Source organism: Pseudonaja textilis, chromosome 1 (genome assembly GCF_049901715.1).
Source record: "Pseudonaja textilis isolate UNSWEBS1 chromosome 1, rPseTex1.2, whole genome shotgun sequence".
NCBI lineage: Eukaryota > Metazoa > Chordata > Lepidosauria > Squamata > Elapidae > Pseudonaja > Pseudonaja textilis.
Genome location: NC_141990.1, coordinates 170457680 through 170474716, shown reverse-complemented (window position 1 = coordinate 170474716; position 17037 = coordinate 170457680). Strand labels below are relative to the sequence as shown.

At 37.4% G+C, this 17037-nt stretch overlaps 1 protein-coding gene and 1 pseudogene across 3 annotated transcripts in view; one reads left to right on the top strand and one right to left on the bottom strand.

The window, feature by feature from the left end:
• BMPR2 (bone morphogenetic protein receptor type 2) overlaps window positions 1-14620 on the top strand; it is a 117675-nt gene extending 103055 nt beyond the window's left edge. The window contains exons 10-14 of one of the 3 annotated variants that reach the window (XM_087915867.1): window positions 313-449; window positions 1060-1232; window positions 1888-3167; window positions 4992-5192; window positions 6964-14620. In XM_087915867.1, coding sequence (XP_087771993.1) covers window positions 313-449; window positions 1060-1232; window positions 1888-3167; window positions 4992-5192; window positions 6964-7034 — 1862 coding nt within the window. In that variant the 3' untranslated portion in view covers window positions 7035-14620. Of the gene's footprint in view, window positions 1-312; window positions 450-1059; window positions 1233-1887; window positions 3168-4991; window positions 6918-6963 lie in introns of those variants that run through there. The other 2 variants (XM_087915955.1, XM_026696760.2) reach the window with 2 other exon arrangements.
• LOC148127924 (SUN domain-containing protein 2-like) lies at window positions 8506-11346 on the bottom strand (annotated as a pseudogene).
• Window positions 14621-17037: the final 2417 nt, after the last annotated feature.

Here is a 17037-nt window from a genome sequence, read left to right as displayed (position 1 = left end):
GACCATGCTATTTTCAAAAAAGATGTTTTACTTGTATTTTGTGTGTGAAAACCCAAATAAAACTTTATTTTAAAAAAAGAATTTTGTTTAATTATTAGTTTTAGCTAAAACTTTTAGAATATCTCCAACTATTTATATACCATTTCCTTATTTATTTTCTGCCTGCATAAATTAACAAATCTAATCTTGTCTATGAAGTAAGAAGTAACAATGTGATAAATTCATTTTTGCTAGACTCCAACACCCTCAACTCCATTTTGTTTTATGTTTTCTGCTTCCTGATAATATTGACGTACCCTTTTCTGCAAACAGGAGAATCTGTGCCAGAGTTCCAAACAGCATTCCAAGTAGAAGTTGGAAACCACCCCACTTTTGAAGATATGCAAGTCCTTGTTTCTAGAGAAAAACAAAGACCCAAATTCCCAGAGGCCTGGAAAGAGAACAGCTTGGTAAGAAAAGCAAAAAAATAAATTATGCTGCTTTTTCTTTTAAGTTGACATTGTTGAAATGTGAAGATAAAAATAAAGCACTATTATTATTAAATTTTAAGTGCTGTAATAAACATTTAAGTACAAAAGAGAAAAGTAAAGTATGCTATGGTGACTTACATTTTTGTAAGGTAAAATGCTAGCTCTATACATTGATCAATAATGGGCAACAAGCAGTTTTCCAATATACTATTTGAAGTTGTGAAGAGTTGGATATGGCTTAACAATTGAACAACAAATATACCATTACTTATTTGTTTGAAGAGTTTTGTCACATTAGTGACAACTGGTCGTGAAATCTTCATGATCAATGGTAGCATACTTTTGAATGTCAATGTCAAGGAAATAATATTTGAAGAGAACATTTTTTGTCTAATGTTCAGATTTTTCTTAAATATCAAGTGAGCTGTTTTGGGAAACAATATTAGAATGGATAAGCCTTTGGTCTTATGTAATACTACTCTTCCTAGACCTGCATGTTCTTAATAATCATACATGATCCAATTATGGGATTGAACAAAAGATTAAAAAAAAAGAGGTTGAGAAAATGTCATCCTGTTTTCTTTGGTAGGCTGTGAGGTCACTGAAGGAGACAATTGAAGACTGCTGGGATCAAGATGCTGAAGCTCGGCTGACAGCCCAGTGTGCTGAAGAGAGGATGGCTGAACTCATGATGATTTGGGAGAGGAATAAATCTGTCAGTCCAACTGTTAACCCTATGTCTACAGCTATGCAAAATGAACGGTATTTAGTTCTGTCTGCTTGCCTGCCTGCCTCTGTCTGTCTGTCTCTCTACACAAGTTCCATATTTGTTGCACATGCTTTTCTTGAAAATTTGGTTTCATTCAAGAACATCACATTTCTCTAGCACTTAATTTTACATATATAGAAAAAGCTGTTTTTCCAATAAGTAATCCTTCCTCTCGCGCTGATTGTTCATGAGTCACAGACTGCAATTATTGTTTGTTTCTGAAGTAATTTCTTAAGAATTATCACATATACAGTACCTATTAGCTATATACCTGGAAAAAGGAACCTGAACTCACTCAGTATCGCAATATTGAAATCATGGTGCTCTCTAGGTAAACATAGAAAAATATCTACGACTGCACCAATAGGCTGTCTCAGTATGAAACTGAAAATAAATCCAGGAAAGCATTTCAAAAGGAGTTATATACAGTTAATTACAGTTGAGGTTACTCTGAAAGATACATAGTGACATACATAGCATTGTTTGAATTGAAAATATCCTTAATTTGGCATGAAAAGGAATCCCATTTGTACAGTCCCTCAGTCATTATACTTCTTGTTTAAAATATCCTTTTTTGCATTGAAATACTTTTAAGGTGAAACATTATGTAAGTACTCTTAATCCAATTGTCTTTTTGTTTTCCTAAAGAAACCTGTCACACCATAGACGAATGACAAAGATCAGACCATATCAAGAATATTCTTCCTCATCTTTCATTGAGGATTCAGTTAATCACAGTGATAGCAAAGTGAAGAACATTTCATCTGAACTTTCAGCGTCCAGCACACCACTGACAGTTGGTGAGAAGAACAGAAATTCTATTAACTATGAGCGGCAGCAAGCACAAGCTCGTATTCCAAGCCCTGAGACTAGTGTTACCAGCTTGTCAACCAACACTACCACCACCAACACAACTGGCCTTACTCCAAGCACTGGCATGACCACCATATCTGAAATGCCTTATTCAGGTGAAACAAACATTTGTGCTGCAAATGGCATGCAATCATGTGGGTCAACTCCTGTTTGTCTGCAACTAACAGAGGAGGACTTGGAAACTAACAAGCTGGATCCAAAAGAAGTAGACAAAAACTTAAAAGAAAGCTCTGATGAAAACCTAATGGAACATTCTCTTAAGCAGTTCAGTGGGCCAGATCCACTAAGCAGCACTAGTTCCAGTTTGCTGTACCCATTGATAAAATTGGCAGTAGAAGCAAACGGACAACAGGACTTCATGCAAGTTGGAAATGTCCAAGCATGCCTAATTCCAGAGGTTCAGCCTGCTCAGGTCTATCCTCTTCCCAAACAGCAGAACCTCCCAAAGAGGCCTACTAGCCTACCCTTAAACACCAAAAATTCAACAAAGGAGTCTCGGCTGAAATTTGGAGGGAAGCACAAATCAAACCTGAAGCAAGTAGAAACTGGAGTTGCCAAGATGAATACTATAAATGCTGCAGAACCTCATTTAGTAACGGTTACCACAAATGAAGTGGCAGGGAGGAGCCATACAACAAACTCTCATACTGTGTCAACACATTATGTCAACGGGACAGTGCCATCGGGCCAAACAACTAGCTCAGGAACACACAGAACCCAAGAAACGTTGCAACATCAGTTCAGTGGAGAAGATTGTCGTCTGAATATCAATTCAAGTCCTGATGAACATGAGCCATTATTAAGAAGGGAGCAACAAGTGAGCCATGATGAGGGCATCCTCGATCGACTAGTAGATAGAAGAGAACGGTCACTAGATAATGGCCGGACAAATACCAACAACAACAACAGTAACCTGTGTCTAGAGCAAGGTGTTTCTACCCAAAGCAGCCAGAGAACAGCACCAGCTTCTGGATCGATCCACACTAAAAGAGCACAGAGGCCTAACTCCCTGGATCTGTCTGCCACAAATATTATGGATGGGTGTAATATTCAGTGTGAGTTCTACTGGGATACATCAGTGAATCTTGGCAAAATTATTTTCAGAATTAAGCATGTTGATTTTAAGTGACAAAAGTTGTTGAGTGCACCCTTTCCTCCCCCTTCCCCCCCAGAACGAAGTATATGTCCATTTCTATATTTGTTCCATTGCTGCCTGCCTCATAGCTCAGTTAAATTATCTCTGTTCTTTCCAGCAAAGCATATCCTTTCATCTTGTAAGCATAAATATGTGCTTATGTTTATGAGATCTAAAAATAATTTGTGCAGGCTTTATTGTTTTCTAAGAGCTGTGGCTTCAAGAACATGTTTTAGGAAAACTGGTTTTTTTTCCCCAAATAGTTGATCTTTGGCTTGTTATACATTCCCCGTGTTATCATAGAGTCTTCAGAAAGGCAAAAAAATAGCAAGGGAAATCTCATATCAGTGTTTTCGAGATGCATGAAACAGAATGCTTTCAAGGCTTGAGTAAACCTTCTGTTGCTTGATAGATTGCTCATTAACAATTCATTATGTTATTCTAAATCACTCTGAGCAGAAATTCTTTTACATTTTAGAAAGCTTCTTATCCTGTAATAAGCTGCATAATGGAACAGATCCTCAGTTTTAGTTGAATTCTACCAGAATAATTTATTTTTATCTATATAAAATAGCAAGTATCAGATTATCAAGTATAAGATTTGTATAAAACATTGCATTATTGGGTTTAAGTAGTTTGATTACAAAAGGAGCCTTCTTCCCAATATAGTTCTGTAGACACTATTGAAATAGATAACTCAGTCGTTAAGTGAAGCAGTCACTAAGTGAAACACTGGTGGCACTTAGGATCTCACTTCAGCTTTCCTTTCCTTTACAGATGTGAGGTTGTAAATGTGAGCATTGATCATAAAGTTATTATTACATCACTCTCATAACTGAAAACAGTCATTGTACAAAGCAGTTGTTAATCAAGTACTACCTGTAGTTCAGTGAAGCCTTCATACCAACTATGCATTAAATATATTTTACAACTTTATGTTTGAAATTTCAAGCACCAGAGAAAACACATGGTTTAAAACATTTTTGTGTACTTTAGTTTTTTCATAGCATACCAGTCTCCTTAGTGTGGTAATTTTCAGAAGCAGAGCTACGAATGGGGAGGAGAGAATTCTTTATTGGCCATGTGTGATTGGAAACTCAAGGAATTTGTCTTTGGTGCATAAGCTCTCAGAATACATAAAAGATATAAGTGATGAATTAAGAATTTAACTAGTCAGTTTAGACATGCAGCAACAAATCTTTTAACAAAAAACTTCCATAAATTATACTATTTTTAAAGCAAAATAACAACATGATTTTTGGTGTTTTTCAAACAATTTTAGTTATTGAATGTTTGATACTTCTCCATTTAAAACAATTTCTACACAAAACAAATTACATCCTGAGAAGTTATGGCCAAAGTATTTGATATTCTTTTGTATTCTGTTAAGTTTTGAATTGTTTTCATAGTAATAGTGCATTCTCATTTGCAGTCTAGCATGAACTATACTTTAAATGTTGTGTTTATTCTGCTGAGATCTGCCATTCAAGAATAAGTCCAAAATAATGCCTTAAAGATTTTAGTTGTGACAATAATACAAATGATGATGATAATGATGTTGATGATGATGATAATAAACCTAGGTAGTAAATCACTTCATCTTTCATTTTAATTATTATACTTTGCTTGAATGCAGAATATGATTAAAGAATAGTTATCCTCTACAACTTATCACAGGATTTTGCTCTTTTTGTTTTTATGTTTTTCAGCCTGTGTAGTAACATTGTCTATTCTTTCTTTTTAGTGGGTGAATCATCTCTTGAGGGGAAATCTGGCTCAGGTGAAAAGATCAAGAAACGTGTGAAAACGCCTTATTCCCTAAAGAGATGGCGCCCTTCAACATGGGTCATCTCCACAGAACCCCTGGATTGTGAGATTAACAACAATGGGGGTGACAGGGTGGTTAGTTCTAAGTCCAGCACAGCTGTTTACCTTGGAGAAGGAGGTACTGCAACAACTATGGTATCTAAAGATGCAGGAGTGAACTGTCTGTGAATTGTTTAAAAGCTTACACAACTGACACTATTGTATTCTGTTAATGAACATGCAGAAGACTATATATATATATATATATATATATATATATATATATATATATATATATATATATATATATATATATATATAAATCAATCCTGCTTTCTTCTGTCAGTACTCCTTACCAAGAACTTGCTTTAAATAGATTTCATCTATGCAGACAATTTTTAGCTTATGCTTCCATAATTTTGTTTTTGTTTTTTTTACATTTTTGCACTTTTTATTTAGAATTGCAAAACAACATGTGTTCGTCCTTGACCACAGAATTATATATGTATGTATCAAATATTGTGGTCTCAAAATATTTTTTTTAAAAATCAAAAACAAAAAAATTTATTGCTGATAATCAGTCTGGACCAGTTTCCAAAAGTCACTAAACAGCAAAGCCAATGGACTATGGTGGCATCCACTGTTCATGATTTGAATTGTGTGCACAAATCATTTGTATGTTTCTGTGTAACGAGTGTATTTTATTTCATACTTTCTATTTTACACTTGTATTATGTTGAAATGTGCAATAGTCTGTAGTTCATAATATACTTTGTGTTTCCATTCCTACAATACATTCTTCTTTTTGAAGTTAAAAATGTCAATAGCTGTGTTTAATCTGGTAATTCAGCAGCCAGTGGTTTCTAACCATGAATTCTGCAAGCATAATCAACTGCTTTTATCTATCAGTATATGTGCTCTAAGATTAGAGTTAATGCATGATTTTTCCCCTCCCTTTTAAAAAAACCCAAAAAGAACAAATCTTTTATCTTTCATACTTCCAAATTAGAAATTTAATTTTTCTTCATATAATGAATGACATAGGTTGGGAAAGTTTTAATCAAGACAGTGTTTAAGTGATGTAAGAAATCAACAGTTATTCTCCTGATTAATGTGATGCTAATTAAATGTATTTTCAATTAGGAAGTTTACAGGGTAAAGAAAGTTCTACCTTGGATAGGTGATTTATGGTTTATTTTCACCAAACCAAGGTGCATGTGAGAATTAGAAGTACAAAAACAGAGCAGAACGGAAGGGGGGTATGGCATGGAGGGAGGAGAGCAAAGATAAAATTTCTTGCATATGGTTATGGGTGGTTGGGTGTAGCCCCGCTTGTGTGTGCATTTGTGCGGCTGGCTGTCATTCTTATGGTATAGTTTATGCAATTTGTCAGTTAAATAATAGTATTTATGTATATTTTTCCTTAATGGATGTTTTTGATGCTTGCTGGAAATACATTTTTGCCTCATCTTTGTAATTTACCTTAAACACATTCTGTACAGGCATATTTTTAAGTGAAAAAAACTAAAACCTCGATTAATTTCTTGATTTCTATGCCTTGGTTATCGTCACAGTTAACATGATTTTCCTTAGTATTGACATTATGTTGCCTATATCTGATTGACCATATAAGAGTTTAATGAAAGGATCCAGTTCATCTCTTCTTTTTTCATTAATTATTCTTCTAGATCTAGAATATGATAGTCTTTGGCTGTTCTGACCAGGAATTTTAGAAGTTGTAATCCAATGCTTCTGGAAATCATCCAATATAAAGAGTCATATAGAACAGGTGTGTCCAACCTGCAGCCTGGATAGCTAGTAATGGGCCCCACAAGATATAATAAAATATTAAAAAATAAACTAAGTTTGTTACTTCTATACATCAATTATATTATATATTTTATATGCAGCCCAGGACGATTCCTCTTCATTCAGTGCGTTGGACGGCCATGATACAGAACATATATGGAGCCATACATAAATGTGCATGAGTATTACAACCTCTGAGTCATTATCTTGAAAATAGGTAGGAGTATTTGCTTAAATTGAAACTAGTATAAACACTTGTCATAGCTTGAACCCAATTGCTATGCAGGCAGGTAGATTCATACATACATTCATACATACATACATACATTCATACATACATACATACATACATACATACATACAACATAGCACCTAACATGACAATGTTCTGAGTGAAATAATTTTATTCTAGTACTATTTTTCACCCTCTTATGGCCACTTTAAATAATTTTAAAAGTTACCTCTTCCTATTATTTATTGTCTTTCTAAAAGTATGTTGCCTTTATTCTTAGTCATAGTATACCTACACCTTGGCTGCTAGTTTTCTTAGAACCTTGTCCTAGAATCATGCAATAACACGTTTACAGAAAGTTGTAGCCTTACCATATTTCATTTAAGCTTGTTTTTTATTGTACAACTATTCTTAGAATTAGATTTTCTTAGCAACATTTGCACCTTGAGTTAGCAGTTTTACATGCTTGAATCTATGGCTTGCTTAAATCAAGCTTTTCAAGTCAAGTGTTGAGATATCCACCTAAATTGCTGTGCAGTCCCTAAATCTCAGCCTTAAAGAACAAGTTTAGAATTTTTTGTGTGGAAAAAAAACATTGTAGGAGCTTCATCTTTTACACTTCTCAAACTGATTTCTCAAGGTAGCAATATTCAGGACCAAGAGGAAATCTGTGGGACTTAAATACCCTCCCAACTGCCCCAGAGTGCTATAGTCCAAAAGAGTATACCAGAAAAGGAAGGTTTATTTTGAAAAGTGAATTGCCTAGATGTTCATTAGCTTGAATGGCCCCTGTTTGTCTGACTGCTTTCTTTTTATATTTCAAATATCCAAAGGGTCAGGGAAGAGGTGGGTCTTATTTCCAAACTTTCTTTGGACGGATGCTTTCCCCTACTTTTCAAAAACAGGAAGCATGAGATGTTTTCTTAAGCATTCTAGATTTTATTTAAATATGAAAAGCAGATAATTAAAAAGAAAAAGAAAGAAGAAGGGAATATTGGTGCAAGGAAAAGTCTCTGAAAGTAGTTCAGTTCCATTTTAGATCTGTTTGGTATTAGGTGTATCGGAATATATTGACAACGATTGTAGGATGTGGCTATTATTTTACTTGTTTGACGTCAATATAATTCAATGGCCCAAGTTTAAAAGTTAAAAAACATAATTTATAATATTATTTCCCCAAATATGATGTATTATGAACATTTTGCTCTTAGTTAACTTTACACAGTTATAGAGGTGATCTCTTCCTTAAAATTATACTGCTAGCAAATGATCAGTTGAAAAGTGTTTATTGAAAAAGTACTTCCCTTTATCCAAATTGCTTGCCTTCCTGGCACTGCTTCACAGCTGCTTTTCAATGGCTGAAGTCAGATCTTGAGGTTGGTGACTTTTGGAGTAGTGGTGCAAGAAGACGCTATGAGCCCAGCTCCCCATGCACATGGAAACAATAAATATAGGTTATTCTTGATGGCCCCAGTTGCTGAGAACTCTTCGCTCCACCAGATGGAAGGCTGCCTGCCTGTCTATATCCTTAAAGTGAAATGTTTGGATAGGATCCCCATCTTGATTGTATGTGAACTTCCCAAGGAGAATGCTTTCTTTGATGCCCTTCTTCCCATAAGCCAAAGATTGCAATGTCCTTGTGGGCGCTGGGAATGGTCCCACTGGGGGAAAGCGACTTGGACATACACTCTAACATCACAGCAATAGGATGGATCCTGTTGAAAGGTGAATGACAGCAAAATGTTGGGAGCCTTGGAAGGCCCAACAATTTCCATGTCTCATAGGTTTCTGAACACCAGGTACTGATTACACTGGCCCTTTCAGATTCAAGTACATGATCAACCATTCCAATGCGATCTTCACTGTAGTGCTTCAGGGCATCACAATATGATGAATTTGCTCCTCAATCAATCCTGTAATTCCTTCTTTATGAAGCATGATCTCAACATCCTGCACAGACAATTCTTGGTTCTTCAAAATCTTGGCAAGAACCTTGTGCTTCAATTTGCATAGCTGCTTCTGTAATTCTTCATGCTGGACAAAAGGTTTTCCAGTTTTATCCTTTCTAGATCAGGACAGAAATTGGCTAAACCATGTCGGAAACTGAATTTCCACATCTTCTCACATTTTCTTAATCTGCCCTGGAAAAGATTCCACTTGTCTTGACAGTGCCTTCTGATCAGAACCTAAAATCACAAATTCTTTTTTCAGATGTGATAAATGTTCCTCCCAATTTGTCTATTTCCTTTCATAAAGTATTCATTAGGTCTTTTATGGAGCTTTGCCACTGAGCTGTCTTCTCAAGCATCCAGGTCTCAGAAGTCTAAGAGACTTTCTTTAGGAGACTGTCAAAATCCTTCTGCACCTGGGATTGGAAAACATCCAACTTATTCTGGACATGAAGATCTATGTCTGAGCCAAGCTTCTCTCTCATCACGGCCTCTTGCTCAGTCATCAGCTTATCCAGAATCCAGGGGTGGGTTTCTACTGGTTCTGTCTACCTCTGTAGAACCGGTAGCTCTGAAGAGCAGCAGACATAGATCTGGTTCTATGTCTGCTGATGTTTTTACCCACCCACCCGCCCAGGCTCTTACCTGACCTTTATTTCCTGCTTTTTCAACTTCAGCTGCCGTGCGAGGCACAGCTGCAGTTAAAAAAGCAGGAAAAAAGTGCTTTTTCAAAGGCTGCTTCTCAGCACACAGCGTGCTGATGACAATTTACAGGCACGCGCACAACATGCAGGGAAGCACATCATAAATCACCGAACCGGTAGTTAACTCTATCAGATCCCACCCCTGCCAGAAGCACCAGGATATCCTCATGTGACAGAGTGGCACCTTCTGTGTTCTTTCTTTTCTGGAATTCTAGCATAGAAGCTCCAGTTTCCAGGGTCTCAAAATACCTTTCCAGTGCCTGGAGCGGAAACAAAACCTGTTACTGGGCCTCAGAAAATACAGCAGTCTCTCCCATTTCTTGAGAGAGGGAAATAATTTCATTTTCCCCAAGAAAACAGAAGGTTGGAGCCCAAAGGGATAAAAATACCAGGCATCATAACCAACACAGCTCAGGAACAAAAGCAGAAGCATAAACAACATTATTGTCATGCCCCTGTCAAAGCCTGAATCTGCTGGGGAACATGAGCTGGAACATGAGCCGAAAGAGATTGAGGGGGCGCTTCATTGTCTTTGGAAGAAAATGGAGAAGGCCAGCGACTTTCAAGATTAAGACAGATTATACGCAGGATGAACATGAAAAAAAGAGCTCAGGCGAGGAGCAAGGACCACCCCCTCCTGATCCAAGAGCTTGGAGAGTGTAGAGAAGGTGTCAACAGAACAGCCTGAGCAGGCTACTTGGGAGAAGAGTGCCCCACCCATCTTCACAAGGCATACCTGGGGAATGAGACTTGAGGAGAGGTATTTGTTGGGAATAAACACAGTTCCTGAAGTGTTGCATGCTGATGTTTGAACTTTCCAACGGTCCTTGCATGCCTTCTGGTGTTCTGGACTAATTACCTTCATCTCTTGCTTCCTGACCACCTTGATTTGCCCTGTTGGATTTATTGCTGTGCAGCCTTGGTGCAAATAGCGCTGGGTATTAAAATGAAGACATCCAGGAGAGAGGCTGTAGTTGTTAGACAATGCCACATGGTCCCCATCCACCAGTATAACAAACCAAAGAACCATCCTTGGGCTGAAAGCACCACCCCAAAAAGGACCGTACTTTGGAGAGGACACTCTTGAACCCAAAACTGGATCTATTCTGGTCCATGGAAGAAGCACCTGTGTAGTCATCCTCAGAGGAAGAACCAGATGAAGAACCATAGGTGTCGTATGTCTTCCTGTCTCCTAATCCATTGATGTTCTTATTGGACTTGATGCCCCCTGTACCTCTTCTCCTTCTTGGTGAAAGATCCTCACTCCAATAAGAACTGCTTTCCAATGGCTCATCAAAGACCACATTAGTTTTAAGAGAATATCCTCTGTCGTCAGTTAGATAAGATTCATTAATGACAGACTCACTGTAGTAGTAAGGTAGTATGTGGAGCACAACTTATCTCTAGGCTATGTGTAGGAGAAAGACATTTCACACTGCTTGGTTTCCTTCTCAGGGATCGACTGAATTCTCTATAAACGAGCTGAGGTCCACTTAACAGAGAACTTCCTCCACTGATCCTACTGTTGCCAATATCCTCACTTTGATAACTGTGAAAAGTTCCACCAATGCGTTGACTTTGTTGAGACCACCTCCACATTCATTTCAAGGTTCTTTCACAATGGCTTTGGAAGAGACACACACAAAAGAACTCCAAACAAAAACACAAGCAGCCCTTCCCCACACCCCAAATTCAAAGAGGTTCGGGATTGTCTCCTCAGCAGGCGAAGTTAGCCAGGCTTTCTAAGTTATTTGATGAATCCCAGGAAATTGCCATTGCCAGTTGGATCCGCTTGAAGCATTGGCAAGCGCCCCGCGCACCAACAATAAAGCCAATGTATCCACATTATTTGTGATATTCTAGTAGTAAGTCTTTGCACATCTGCTGCATCTCTAAGCACTTCTTCTGTTGTATTTTTTCTCATGATTGTTTTTTAACAAAGCATTAGTAGAAATGTTATAGAGCCTATTTCATCAAAGGATTATTATGAAGAACAATTTCTGATTCATTGTTACCATACTTGTATATCTTTTATTACTTTTTCCAGTTAATACCATTCAGTTCTCTGTTGCAATTTTTAAAATATTAATTTTATTAAGAAATTATAAGGTAAAGAATAGTCATATCTTTATTTTTCCTTGGTAATGATCTAGCCTAAACTAAGTCAGTAATTTGGTTTGCTTTCTTTTTTGCAAAGGCATTTTATATATGGCTTTCATCTCTTTCCCCCTTTCCCCCTAGGGTCTAGAGCACGGGTGTCAAACTTGATCGCATGACATTTCGTGACGTATTGTGATGTTTTTTGCCTTTCTGGAGTCGGGGTGGGCATGGCCTGCGTGTGACACATATGGCCTGTGGGTTGCCAGTTTGACATCCCCACTCTAAAATAACAAAAGGAATTTGAGCAAGCAATTTTGAAATAAAAAGTATTGAGCAATCTAGGTTACATATCCTTGTTATTGTTTTTTTTTCTTCTACCCTAAGTCCATTCAAACATCAGAGGAATCATAGTTTGTGGAATCTAAATTGCAAAGACCTTGGGAAATAATGAAACCATATCTTACATTTGGATTTCATGTTTAATTGTGACCAGTTTTTTAAATAACAATTTCTTGGGGGAATTGGCTAGATTCTCTGCAATGAGCCATGCTTGCTATAACTGCTGCTCTAGAGGAGGCAGCAGTCATTTTGTATTTTCCATCAATTGGGTAAGTGCTCTGCCATTTAAACTGAAAAGAGCTAATCTTAGGGGGTACAGTTTAAATACTTGAAAAAGCTGAAGGTTTTTTTATGAGTTCCAGAGTGCTTCCAGAGACTTGTAGCCCAAGTATTGGGTGCTTCTTGACCAACACAGAAGGATGTACTTTGAAGCCAAAGGCAAGAGAGAGTGAAAGCTTGAGCTTGGGTAGCCCCTCAGTGAACCTTTTCAACAGATGCCATTGCCTATTCCAGTTTCATCCATGTCATTACTTTGCCAGAACTACGGAATGCCTATTATCGGCTCCAATTTCAGGATGCATTGTTGAGTTGTAGAGGGAAAGCACCTCAAACTTGAGATAGGCAAGTTTGCAAATTTAAACTGAAGCATTTGCTTTTTCAAGCATGTCGTTCAAATTCCTGAAGTATCTCTGCCCTGCTGTATGCTTGCTTCTGATGTGTAAGTCCAAGTCTAAAATTACAAACACAGATTCAGACAAAAATATTGGCTTTCTTTTGTCCAATATTGCTACATTTTAAAGGAAGTCATTTAAAAAGACAAGTGGTTAAAACACCATCTTAATAAATTTGCTTCTTATTTTGTTTTATAGAATTTATTTGGTGACATAATAGTTGGCACTGTTAAAAATTTTGGTCTCTTAATACTAAAAAAGTAAGAATATTCTCCTTCCTTTATATAAGTTATTCAGATATTAGTTACTTGATTATTCCTTCTCAATAGGGTTTACAATGCAAGGGCTCTTTAAGAATCTATTTACAAAACTATTAGAATATTGGAAGTGAAGCAAATATTTGGGGGTGTACTTTAAAAATTACCAAATTTATTACAATATGAATTCATGGACATATGCTACATTAAGTAGAAAACTCACCTCATTGCAGGTAGTGCTTAACTTACAACCATTTGCTTAACAGCCATTCAAAATTACTATGGCACTGGAAAAAAGTGACCAGTCTTTGCACTTATGACCGTCACAGTATTCCCATGGTCACATGATCAGAATTCATGTGTTTGGAAACCAGCATGAATTTATGACAGTTGGCAGCATCCCTGAGTCATGTGACTGCCCTTTGCAACCTTTCCTGCCAGCTTCCAACCAACAGAGTCAATGGGGAAAATTGGATTTGCTTAATGACAATATGTTTCACTTAACCATGGCAAAAAAGGTAGTAAAATCGGCACAAGTTAGTTAATCACCATTTTGCTTAGCAATAGAATACACACACACACACACACACACACACAGATTTGTCAAGCACTTAGTTCAGAGTATTTTAATTTGGGGGGATTTTGCCCAATGTTTCTATGTAACATTTGTTTAGTACTAATATTATGATTATGGTTATTCTTTTAGCTATATCCCTGGTATTTACAGACTGTCCATGAAAAAAATCCAAATTAAATGGGAAAGGCAACTAAAAATTAAAAAAAAAGAATGTTTCCATATCTAATATTTGTCTATCTTAGTTTGTGTTGGTTCCTTAAGATCAAATGATATCAGTGCTGCATATTTGTTTTCTTATACTGAAGGAAATGTACTGGCCAGCATGCAAGACTGAAGCACACCTTTCTTTGCTTCAGATTAAATGTTTTCTTTTAAAAATGTATTGGGACAATAGCCAAATACAGGACAACATTAACTGAAGCTGAAATGTGAAGCTATATATATGCTCTAATTACAAAAATACTACTGTATAGTCTTCAATCGTCAAGCCCCCAAATATTTATAGAAAGTAAGATGAGCTGAAGAATGCTAGTTTGTCATATTGTAGTACTATTGTACTGTCTCCCACATTACTGCTGAAATAGCCAGTTTATAATGATTAGTTTTATTATTTTTGTATAAACTGCCCAACATTTTGCTATGCTATTTAAGTTGTGTATTTCAGGATGTGACTTAATTACATGTATTGCTTTTTTAATGTTTTATGGAGGCCACTATGAAAGCTGACATTACTGAAAGCCACTTTAGAGTTTTCTATGAATTCTTGTAACAAAATGCCTTGTGATATGAATCTGAATAAACAGACTGTTTTAATGAAAAGAATTGATCAGAACATTTAAAAACTATCCTTTAGGGGGTTTGTGGAGAGGGAAAGGCTTGCTGTAAAATTATGCATTAATCAATTTAATAAATATCACTTCATGAAAGTATGAAGTTTGTACATGTGAGTCACTTAAACATTTATAAATTGACCAATAGGTGTCACTCTTACATGCAAAAATGCTTTTATATTGACCTGATATCTTTTATGTTGTTTTTCAGTTTAGTGAGATTTCAGTTTATCCCCATAATTGCAAAATAGAGAAAAATGCTTAAAAATGCAATCAGGAATAGGTCGTCCTTATATATTATTTGCCAGACCTTTTCCTTATGCTTACATGATCTTGTAAATGGCTACTTTGATATTTGAGACTTGAAAATTGCTTCCAGACATTTAGTTGAGAAACTTTTAGAAAAAGAAAATTTTAAAGAGAATATTTCACTGTTCATAGGACACTGAGGAATAATGCAGATGTGTATATGGGATGAGCACTGACTATTTTTGAAATGTTTGCCATAAATTAGCTTAAAATAGTAATACTGTCATAATATGTACAGAATTCTGCAGTAAAAATGTAATTTGAAGGTATGCTTTATGAAACAAACCTGCCTAACTCAGAGTCTAGGTCAAGGTTGAAGGAGGAGCACATACACTTGTCATATTCAGTCATTTTAAATCTAGTGCATAAACTTAAAATATTTAGGCCATTGCATAATTTGTTTTGCAATAAGGGCAATTTGACAATTATACTTTCAAAATCAATGCTGGTCTTTATCAAAGGAACAAGATAAGTGGAAATGTTACTGCTTTTTAACAACGGAAGTTTGTTACATAAATCAGCTCCTTTATCTCCCTAAACTGGGGAACTAATCATAATTTATCTTGGGTAGAATGTACTGGCTAGACCAATTCCAGTGGGACAATGCAGTTCTGCAAATTAACTTGGTGTTGAACCATGTAGAGCTTTATGGGTCAGTACCAAATTATACTCTGAAACCTACTGTTAACCAATGTAGGGTCTGGAGCACTAGTGCAATATATTTCACCAGAGAATGCCAGTTAGCACATGGATTGCATCATTCTGAGCCAACTGCAATTTCCAAGTAATCTTTAAAAGTAACCCAAGGAATACAGGTAGTCCTTGACTTAACAGTAGTTTGTTTGGTGACCATTCAAAGTTACAATGGCATTGAAAAAAGTGACCGATGACCATTTTTCACACATGACACTTACAGCATCCTCATGGTCACATGATCAAAATTCAGATACCAGGGGCCCCTGTAGTCCAAAAGGCATGACTTTGAATTAAAAGCTCCCTAGGAGGCAGTTGAATGCTGTTTTCCATTCATCCCCCTCCCTAATACAGACTCAGTAGTTTGCCTCTCTGAGGATGAATTTGGTAAAGACCAAATTCTTGGCCAGGTGAGATAGCATGTCCTTCATGAGCGGGAGGAGGTATAGGTTGTGTAACACAGGTCGTTGATGCTTCTAAAATTGACACATAATCTCTCTTTTTTCTCTTTGAACAGGACTGGGGCTGCAACTTGTGCTTGGCTGGCTTGATGAACCCCCTTTTTGTCTATTTATTTGCTCATTTCTTCCATTTCCCAGAATGTCATGGCGTACATTTTGGGATTTGGTAGTTTTGCCCCGGGGATGATTTCTATGGTGCAGTCTGCCTCATGGTGGGAAGGTAGGACATCACACTCAGTCTCGCTGAATACCTCTGCGAGGTCCTGATATTCTCTCGGGATCTGTCTAGCCCCTGAGGTTTTGTCAGAAGTGGCTGACAGTTGTTTTGGTGAGCTCTCTGGGAGGGTTCCCTGCATGGGCAGTGCTTCTATTTGATGGTGAGGAGGGAGTTGGGGTCCCTTTGATATCCTCAGTCTGTGGCTGCCCCCTGCCACCAGATGATTGGGCCCCACTTGTCTAGCTAGGAGAGTCCCAGTACAACTGCATCTGTCATTTTTGGGGCCATTACGAATTGAATTGTTTCCCAGTGATCTGCTAGCTCTACCCTCACTGGTTCAGTTAAATGAGTAGCATGGGCCCCTCCCAATAGGCACCCATCGACCTATTCAAATCAGATCGGGTGGGCCAGCCTTTTCACTCTGATCCCCAGTTTCAGGACTGTGGTTAGGTTGATTAAGTATGTAGTGCAGCCTGAATCAATTAGGGCTTGGAAAGTCCCCTGAATTCCTGTTTTTGGGGCTGTGAGCCATATTGGGTCATTTTTGCCCTCGTCCTCACTGTCATAGGAGCCAAGTGACTAGTTATTGTCTGAGGGCTCCTCCCCTTTGGCTGGGTGGAGAAGGACTTCTGCAGCCTAAAGGGCCTTCTGGGATGCCTTGGTGGCTTGCCTGGGGCCTCGTTCCAGACATGCTCTGGGTGGTGGTTCTGACCTTGGTTTCAGGCCTGGGGTTCTGTACGTGCTGCCATGTGACCCATCCCCCCACATCAACAGCATTTAATTGGGCTTTGTAGGAGGGCTGGTTTGGGGAGGCAACCCCTCCATTTTCGAGAGTC